General features: G+C 47.5%; 1 protein-coding gene across 1 annotated transcript in view; it reads left to right on the top strand.

The window, feature by feature from the left end:
• LOC123752442 (regucalcin-like) overlaps positions 1-10,882 on the top strand; it is a 124,006-nt gene that overhangs the window by 41,819 nt on the left and 71,305 nt on the right. Inside the window, exon 4 of the mRNA XM_069335011.1 lies at positions 3,458-3,555. Within this exon, the coding sequence (XP_069191112.1) occupies positions 3,458-3,555 (98 nt within the window). The remainder of the gene's footprint in view (positions 1-3,457; positions 3,556-10,882) is intronic.

The following is a 10,882-nucleotide window of genomic DNA, read 5'->3' as shown; positions in this document are numbered from 1 at the left end:
GGAGAACATGTTATCACAGGAGAACATGTTATCACAGGAGAACATGTTGTCACAGGAGAACATGTTGTCACAGGAGAACATGTTGTCACAGGAGAACATGTTATCACAGGAGAACATGTTGTCACAGGAGAACATGTTGTCACAGGAGAACATGTTATCACAGGAGAACATGTTATCACAGGAGAACATGTTGTCACAGGAGAACATGTTATCACAGGAGAACATGTTGTCACAGGAGAACATGTTGTCACAGGAGAACATGTTATCACAGGAGAACATGTTATCACAGGAGAACATGTTATCACAGGAGAACATGTTGTCACAGGAGAACATGTTGTCACAGGAGAACATGTTATCACAGGAGAACATGTTATCACAGGAGAACATGTTGTCACACGAGAACATGTTATCACAGGAGAACATGTTATCACAGGAGAACATGTTGTCACAGGAGAACATGTTGTCACACGAGAACATGTTATCACAGGAGAACATGTTATCACAGGAGAACATGTTGTCACAGGAGAACATGTTATCACAGGAGAACATGTTATCACAGGAGAACATGTTATCACAGGAGAACATGTTATCACAGGAGAACATGTTATCACAGGAGAACATGTTATCACAGGAGAACATGTTATCACAGGAGAACATGTTGTCACACGAGAACATGTTATCACAGGAGAACATGTTATCACAGGAGAACATGTTGTCACAGGAGAACATGTTATCACAGGAGAACATGTTGTCACAGGAGAACATGTTGTCACAGGAGAACATGTTATCACAGGAGAACATGTTATCACAGGAGAACATGTTGTCACACGAGAACATGTTGTCACACGAGAACATGTTATCACAGGAGAACATGTTATCACAGGAGAACATGTTGTCACAGGAGAACATGTTATCACAGGAGAACATGTTATCACAGGAGAACATGTTATCACAGGAGAACATGTTATCACAGAACATGTTGTCACAGGAGAACATGTTGTCACAGGAGAACATGTTGTCACAGGAGAACATGTTATCACAGGAGAACATGTTATCACAGGAGAACATGTTGTCACAGGAGAACATGTTGTCACAGGAGAACATGTTATCACAGGAGAACATGTTATCACAGGAGAACATGTTGTCACACGAGAACATGTTATCACAGGAGAACATGTTATCACAGGAGAACATGTTGTCACAGGAGAACATGTTATCACAGGAGAAACATGTTGTCACAGGAGAACATGTTATCACAGGAGAACATGTTGTCACAGGAGAACATGTTATCACAGGAGAACATGTTATCACAGGAGAACATGTTATCACAGGAGAACATGTTATCACAGGAGAACATGTTATCACAGGAGAACATGTTATCACAGGAGAACATGTTGTCACAGGAGAACATGTTGTCACAGGAGAACATGTTGTCACAGGAGAACATGTTATCACAGGAGAACATGTTATCACAGGAGAACATGTTGTCACAGGAGAACATGTTGTCACAGGAGAACATGTTATCACAGGAGAACATGTTATCGCAGGAGAACATGTTGTCACACGAGAACATGTTATCACAGGAGAACATGTTATCACAGGAGAACATGTTGTCACAGGAGAACATGTTATCACAGGAGAACATGTTGTCACAGGAGAACATGTTATCACAGGAGAACATGTTGTCACAGGAGAACATGTTATCACAGGAGAACATGTTGTCACAGGAGAACATGTTATCACAGGAGAACATGTTATCACAGGAGAACATGTTGTCACAGGAGAACATGTTATCACAGGAGAACATGTTATCACAGGAGAACATGTTATCGCAGAACATGTTGTCACACGAGAACATGTTATCACAGGAGAACATGTTATCACAGGAGAACATGTTGTCACAGGAGAACATGTTATCACAGGAGAACATGTTGTCACAGGAGAACATGTTATCGCAGGAGAACATGTTGTCACACGAGAACATGTTATCACAGGAGAACATGTTATCACAGGAGAACATGTTGTCACAGGAGAACATGTTATCACAGGAGAACATGTTATCACAGGAGAACATGTTGTCACAGGAGAACATGTTATTACAGGAGAACATGTTGTCACAGGAGAACATGTTATCACAGGAGAACATGTTATCACAGGAGAACATGTTATCACAGGAGAACATGTTATCACAGGAGAACATGTTGTCACAGGAGAACATGTTATCACAGGAGAACATGTTGTCACAGGAGAACATGTTATCACAGGAGAACATGTTATCACAGGAGAACATGTTATCACAGGAGAACATGTTATCACAGGAGAACATGTTGTCACAGGAGAACATGTTATCACAGGAGAACATGTTGTCACAGGAGAACATGTTATCACAGGAGAACATGTTATCACAGGAGAACATGTTATCACAGGAGAACATGTTATCACAGGAGAACATGTTATCACAGGAGAACATGTTGTCACAGGAGAACATGTTATCACAGGAGAACATGTTGTCACAGGAGAACATGTTATCGCAGGAGAACATGTTGTCACACGAGAACATGTTATCACAGGAGAACATGTTATCACAGGAGAACATGTTGTCACAGGAGAACATGTTATCACAGGAGAACATGTTATCACAGGAGAACATGTTGTCACAGGAGAACATGTTATCGCAGGAGAACATGTTGTCACAGGAGAACATGTTATCACAGGAGAACATGTTATCACAGGAGAACATGTTGTCACAGGAGAACATGTTATCACAGGAGAACATGTTATCACAGGAGAACATGTTATCACAGGAGAACATGTTGTCACAGGAGAACATGTTATCACAGGAGAACATGTTGTCACAGGAGAACATGTTGTCACACGAGAACATGTTATCACAGGAGAACATGTTATCACATGAGAACATGTTATCACAGGAGAACATGTTGTCACAGGAGAACAGGTTATCACAGGAGAACATGTTATCACAGGAGAACATATTGACCACAAACACCAAGTCACACTTACGACGTGCAGCAGGGGGCGAGGATCATCCTGGTGTGGGCATCTTTGTGACTGGAATATTAAGCAGCAATATCAACACAAGAGGACATAATAATTACTAAAATCCCTTAGTGTTAATTAGTAAAGTGCAGTTAAGGTGATGTAGATAATGAGTGTCAGTATAAATGTTAAGCAGCCATATTTAGACTAAGAAATCTTCTGTCAGATTAGATTTCTATATATTTATAATAAATACGAAAAGTAACATGCACAGAATGTCAACAGATAACACCAGTAGATACCAGAGCTGTTATCTTGTGGCCCGAGTGTTGTGCCAGCGGGCCTTCTGGAACTTCTGTTCTAATGGAAACAAATGTTCCTGTTCTGAGCAGCATAATGCTCAGTATATAATAATGTTGTGCTCCACACCACCACAATGCTCCCTCACGCTCCTCCACAGGAACAATGGGCAACACTGACGTCTATGATGAGGGCCCTGCCCATGGTGGGCTCTACCTGCTGGCTCACCCCGGGGCCCCGGTGGAGCTGCTCAACAAGGTCAGTACCCCAGGTCCTCACACACCTGACTCAACCTGGTAAGGTCAGTACCCTAGGTCCTCACACACCTGACTCAACCTGGTAAGGTCAGTATGCCAGGTCCTCACACACCTGACTCAACCTGGTAAGGTCAGTACCCCAGGTCCTCACACACCTGACTCAACATGGTAACTTGGTAAGGTCAGTACCCCAGGTCCTCACACACCTGACTCAACCTGGTAAGGTCAGTACCCCAGGTCCTCACACACCTGACTCAACCTGGTAAGGTCAGCACCCCAGGTCCTCACACACCTGACTCAACCTGGTAAGGTCAGTACCCCAGGTCCTCACACACCTGACTCAACCTGGTAAGGTCAGTACCCCAGGTCCTCACACACCTGACTCATCCTGGTAAGGTCAGTATCCCAGGTCCTCACACACCTGACTCAACCTGGTAAGGTCAGTACCCCAGGTCCTCACACACCTGACTCAACCTGGTAAGGTCAGTACCCCAGGTTGTAACGGGGGGTGGGGGAAATGGCTCTATCTTGTCCATTATTCCACCCCCCCAGTTAACTAACGAGGCCGGGGGAAACAGCTCTCTCTAGTCCGTTATCCCGTCCCCAGTTAGCTAACTATTCTAGAGCACCCTCCAGAGTTCCTAAGGCAACCTCTCTCGTTCAACACCTTGTAACCTAGGTATTTGACTACCTAGGTGCTAAGACTACAAGGCGCCGTCACTTGATCAGTTACCCGAAACTCTAGAGAGAACTCTAGAATACAGAATCATTGCCACAAACGTATAAGAGGAAACGAAAGGAAAGAAATGAATAGTGAAGTAATTAGTGAGGGTTTGGGGTGAGAGGTAGGGAGGTGGGAGGAGCGAGGAGGGTCATTAGTTGAAAGTGAGAGTTTAGAGAGGGGTGGAGGGAGAGGTGTAGATAGGTAGAAGTAGAAGAGTAGATAGTAGAAGTAGAAATGCTGCCACCATCCATTCATGATCATTACATACAAGACAAGGAATGGAACTTGCCTGTATCACAAAATTCTCAAAGGATGTTATCATGAGTTCATTATTAGTATGTTCCCTCTGTACCATGTATCAACTCCAAACATGTACTCATTTATATCATGAACCCAGTAACCACTGAGGCTTTCTCAAATCCTCAACTCAAAGCTCTAGGGCACAAAGTTAAACACAATTTAAATAATAAATTCATAATTATATTTCACATGAAGTATCATAATATAAGCAATCCAATTAAAATGTTAAAGAGAGTCATCATCCAAGAATTCGAGAACCCTACAACTTGACTGCCCCTGATCATCACACAACACTTGTAAAACACGACCAAGTCACCTTAATGTTCACTCACCGAGGACTGAGTCTAAGTTGAATAGAGAGGGGGGGGGGGGGGGGTCTGTAGCTTGACAGAGACTGTCTCGCCCCTGCCGGCCGACAGCCTCCCTGCTCTGCTGGCTCGTGTGCTGTTCTGTCTGTTAATGCTTCATGCTCGATAGCTCTCCGAGTTTATATTGGGGAACCTAGTAGCTAACTCCGCCCACAAGTAGATAGCCTCCGGCACTACCAAGCCACTCCTTAAACGTCGGCATGTTTGAAGGCTACCCGGCTCCAATTATACGCTTAGCGGAAGCAAGGTGAAATTATCATGATCTGACCTCAGGTCACTTGGGGTCATTAACGGTTAGAGGTGTGAGATCTCAGGCAGACAACTGGCGCCTCTCCGATCCCTGTCTGTGACTCATGTACTCTATGTATGTATTAACCTAAACCAAACACTTTTACAGTGTTACATCTCCCCTTCTCCCCGAAAATAAAGTTTTTGCAACACTGCTAAAGCAAGCTAGCTGTGTGCGACAACTTTATTAACGAAAAGAATACGTCCTAGCTAAACAAATATACATCATCCTACTCTAAAAAATGAAATATATAGACAGACGTCCATTGTCTCTGGCTGGGCGACGTCACTGCTTGGTCTTGTAGATAATCCTGTACCACATTTCTTCAACACAACTGCCTCCGTCGCTTCTCCGTCGTTAACGCACAACAACCCTTGGTCAACCCGAAAGCCGTTACTACTTGAACTGCGCACAGGACCGTGGAATTCGGTTGTCCCAGCTGATCTGTAATTGGCCCTACGTCAGTCACCATGAGAGACGTATATTGGGGTTCTTCACAGCTATAGGGACTACAAGTTTCGAGACCTTCATATAGTTGCCAACAGTAGAAATCCCATCCTACTCTTCTTCCTCCCTGTTGCTCCAGCACGCCTCCTTCAGAGAGCTACTTCTGACAGCCACATCAAGTCTGCATGACACAGGAAGAATCACTCAACAGAGCTACCTGCTTGCAGGAGGGGCGGCCAGTCAAGGCAAACGATCCTGTCTTGCAATTACGCTCCATGCAATGATGCTGACACCAGCAAGGGACACAAGGTATCATGTCTCACTCAGCTTGTCTTATCTTCTCTTCTTTCTTCTCTCTATTTCTTCTCTCTTCTTTCTTCTTTCTTCTCTCTTCTTTCTTCTCTCTTCCTCCTCCCATGGGTCTTAGACAAGCGACCTGGGGTCATTGGGGGTCTGTCCGTCCTGGGGTCCATCCTGGGTAGACCGATGTTGGTGGGACAGACTGGAGTCGTTGTTGCTCCTCTTCCATCATTACTGGGTCGTCTGGGGTCGTCTGCAGAACGACCTGGGGTCCACTGGGTAGACCAATGTTGACTGACCGAGAGGGCTGCATCTTGGGGTCCCCTGGGGTGGTGATGGTGGTGGAGCCGTGACCTCCAGGTAGTGGGCTGGTCGTGGTGGTGGTGATTAACGCCCGTGAGTGTGGTACACAGCAGCCGTCTCCCTCTTTTGTATGTGCGTCTCTCCTCTCTTCTGGCTCCCACCTGTGGGTGAACAGAAAGGCGACAATATCGTGCTCCCAAGATATGTTATGTGACCCTGTAGTTTGTATAGGGTTACACAGTCCAGTCATACCGCTCTCCTCCTGGCAACAACTACACTTAAATTTTTAAAATAATCCAATTAACACTGAATGATATTGACTTGGTGGAACATAAGACAGTAACAGAGGAAAGTTAGAGAAGAGAGAATAAGGTCATCACTACCTTTAACTTGTCACAAAAAAAATCAACACTAATAGACAAAACACTAGCCTAAACTTAACTGTACCGTTCCTAATCTTAAGTACATAATTAACCATTACTCCCACCCTTAACCTACAGCCACCTACGTGACCCAGAGTGTCTCCCTAGCATCTCCGCCGGTCAACAACTCCAAACTGTTGCCACCCCTGTGACCAGACTATCTAACGTCGAGCGATCCCATTAAAATGTTAACGATTAATATTCAAAGTGAGTCATCATCCAAGAATTCGAGAACCCTACAACTTGACTGCCCCTGATCATCACACAACATATGTAAACACGACCAAGTCACCTAAATGTTCACTCACCGAGGACTGAGTCTAAGTTGAATAGAGAGGGGGGGGTCTGCAATTTTCAGGCAGCGTCACCCCCCGTCTGGTGACGGCCTATCTCGACGGCTGGCCTCTGCTCTGCTCCGCTGGCCGGTCTCCTATTGCTTAATGCTCGATAGCTCTCAGAGTTTATATTGGGGAACCTAGTAGCTAACTCCGCCCACAAGTAGATACCCTCCGGCACTACCAAGCCACTCCTTAAACGTCGGCATGTTTGAAGGCTACCCGGCTCCAATTATACGCTTAGCGGAAGCAAGGTGAAATTATCATGATCTGACCTCAGGTCACTTGGGGTCATTAACGGTTAGAGGTGTGAGATCTCAGGCAGACAACTGGCGCCTCTCCGATCCCTGTCTGTGACTCATGTACTCTATGTATGTATTAACCTAAACCAAACACTTTTACAGTGTTACAAGGTCCTCACACACCTGACTCAACCTGGTAAGGTCAGTATGCCAGGTCCTCACACACCTGACTCAACCTGGTAAGGTCAGTACCCCAGGTCCTCACACACCTGACTCAACCTGGTAAGGTCAGTACCCTAGGTCCTCACACACCTGACTCATCCTGGTACGGTCAGTATGCCAGGTCCTCACACACCTGACTCAACCTGGTAAGGTCAGTACCCCAGGTCCTCACACACCTGACTCAACCTGGTAAGGTCAGTATGCCAGGTCCTCACACACCTGACTCAACCTGGTAAGGTCAGTACCCCAGGTCCTCACACACCTGACTCAACCTGGTAAGGTCAGTACCCCAGGTCCTCACACACCTGACTCATCCTGGTAAGGTCAGTACCCCCGGTCCTCACACACCTGACTCATCCTGGTAAGGTCAGTACCCCAGGTCCTCACACACCTGACTCAACATGGTAAGGTCAGTATGCCAGGTCCTCACACACCTGACTCAACATGGTAAGGTCAGTATCCCAGGTCCTCACACACCTGACTCAACCTGGTAAGGTCAGTACCCCAGGTCCTCACACACCTGACTCAACCTGGTAACCTGGTAAGGTCAGTACCCCAGGTACTCACACAACTGACTCAACCTGGGAAGGTCAGTACCCCAGGTCCTCACACAACTGACTCAACCTGGGAAGGTCAGTACCCCAGGTCCTCACACACCTGACTCAACCTGGTAAGGTCAGTATCCCAGGTCCTCACACACCTGACTCAACCTGGGAAGGTCAGTACCCCAGGTCCTCACACACCTGACTCAACCTGGTAACTTGGTAAGGTCAGTACCCCAGGTCCTCACACACCTGACTCAACCTGGGAAGGTCAGTACCCCAGGTCCTCACACACCTGACTCAACCTGGTAACTTTGTAAGGTCAGTACCCCAGGTCCTCACACACCTGACTCAACCTGGTAACTTGGTAAGGTCAGTACCCCAGGTCCTCACACACCTGACTGAACCTGATAAGGTCAGTACCCCAGGTCCACACACACCTGACTCAACCATGGTAACCTGGTAAGGTCAGTACCCCAGGTCCTCACACAACTGACTCAACCTGGTAAGGTCAGTACCCCCGGTCCTCACACACCTGACTCAACCTGGTAACCTGGTAAGGTCAGTACCCCAGGTCCTCACACAACTGACTCAACCTGGTAAGGTCAGCACCCCAGGTCCTCACACACCTGACTCAACCTGGGAAGGTCAGTACCCCAGGTCCTCACACACCTGACTCAACCTGGGAAGGTCAGTACCCCAGGTCCTCACACACCTGACTCAACATGGTAAGGTCAGTACCCCAGGTCCTCACACACCTGACTCAACCTGGGAAGGTCAGTACCCCAGGTCCTCACACAACTGACTCAACCTGGGAAGGTCAATACCCCAGGTCCTCACACACCTGACTCAACCTGGTAAGGTCAGTACCCCAGGTCCTCACACACCTGACTCAACCTGGTAAGGTCAGTACCCCAGGTCCTCACACACCTGACTCAACATGGTAAGGTCAGTACCCCAGGTCCTCACACACCTGACTCAACCTGGGAAGGTCAGTACCCCAGGTCCTCACACACCTGACTCAACATGGTAACTTGGTAAGGTCAGTACCCCAGGTCCTCACACACCTGACTCAACCTGGTAAGGTCAGTACCCCAGGTCCTCACACACCTGACTCAACCTGGTAAGGTCAGTACACCTCTCTGTCTGTCTGTCTGTCTGTCTGTTTGTCTCTCTCTCTCTCTCTGTCTCTGTCTCTGTCTGTCTGTCTGTCTGTCTGTCTGTCTCTCTCTCTCTCTCTCTCTCTCTCTCTCTCTCTCTCTCTCTCTCTCTCTCTCTCTCGCTCTCTGTCTGTCTGTCTGTCTGTCTGTCTGTCTGTCTGTCTGTCTGTCTCTCTCTCTCTCTCTCTCTCTCTCTCTCTCTCTCTCTCTCTCTCTCTCTCTCTGTCTCTGTCTCTGTCTCTCTGTCTCTGTCTCTGTCTATTTGTCTTTCTGTCTCTGTCTCTGTCTCTGTCTCTCTCTCTCTCTCTCTCTCTCTCTCTCTCTCTCTCTCTCTCTCTCTCTCTCTCTCCCTCTCTCTGTCTCTCTGTCTCTCTGTCTCTGTCTCTCTGTCTCTCTCTGTCTGTCTGTCTGTCTGTCTGTCTGTCTGTCTGTCTGTCTGTCTGTCTCTCTCTCTCTCTCTCTCTCTCTCTCTCTCTCTCTCTCTCTCTCTCTCTCTCTCTCTCTCTCTCTCTCTCTCTCTCTCTCTCTCTCTCTCCCCCCCCTCTCTCTCTCTCTCTCTCTCTCTCTCCCCCCCCCCCTCTCTCTCTCTCTCTCTCTCTCTCTCTCTCTCTCTCTCTTCCCCCCCCCCTTTGACTAACCCTATCAAAACATATCAGGGAAAGGGACAAGATGGCAGGAGGACGCACCAGGGACACAGGGAATAGTCAAAGTGACCAAACGAAGGAATTGTTAAGCCAAGTTTTGGAGGAATTCAGGAGGGATATGCATGAAATGAGGATTACAATTAACAACCTGCAAAGCGAGCTGACATCAGTAAGGAGGGAGATCAAATCTCTCACAGAGAATAATAAAGAGGCTGAGCATCAGATTATCATCCAAAGGGAAAGTGGATATGTTGCAATAGAAGGAAATGCCGCTGTACCTGAAACATTTGCGGAAATATTGAGAAAGAGCTCAGAAGCAATGGACACGGTGAGAGAGGTAGCCATGGAAGCAGCCACCTCACAGGAAGCAGCAAGGTGCACCACTCAGCTGCTGGAAAGAAAACGATCAGTGGTAGTTGTAGGCATCAAAGAACAGGAAGGATCCAATAGGCAGGAATGGAATAGCAAGGACAGAGAGGCAGTACAGTCCAATAGGCAGTACAAGGGGGTTACAGATGGAAGGAGCGGAACAAAACGTTGAGGTTTTCAGGTTGGGCTGGTACAACCAGGACAGAAACCGACTGGTAAAGGTGGTGTTTGCAAATGAATCCATGAGGGAGGATATTCTAGAAAGGAAGGGTCATCTGCAGTATGTGAAGGAATACAAAAAAGTATTCCTCCAGAGGGACAGGACGAAGGAGGAGGAGAGAGCCAGGGCAGCTGAGGCAAGGAGGAAGCGCAGGGAGAGAGGAGCAAACCAGGAAATCACAGCCCTCAACACAACAGTCCCAGAGACAAGAGGGGGAACCCACAACCAGCATCCCAGCAACACCAGAGGGGAGGGCAACACCACCACCCCCTCTGCATAGAAACCCTCCCTTCCCCTCACCCTACCTGCCCCCACTCAAAGGTTCACCCAACCCTCCCTCCCCCCACCCCATTCCGATCCTGTCACCCCTTCCCCATTCCAGTCCTGTCACCCCTCCCCCATTCCCACCATGTCCCCCCTCCTGCCTTCCCCCCCTCCCTG

This window comes from Procambarus clarkii, chromosome 32 (genome assembly GCF_040958095.1).
Source record: "Procambarus clarkii isolate CNS0578487 chromosome 32, FALCON_Pclarkii_2.0, whole genome shotgun sequence".
Lineage (NCBI taxonomy): Eukaryota > Metazoa > Arthropoda > Malacostraca > Decapoda > Cambaridae > Procambarus > Procambarus clarkii.
Note: the sequence above shows the minus strand (reverse complement) of the source record. Positions and strands in the feature narration are given on the sequence as shown.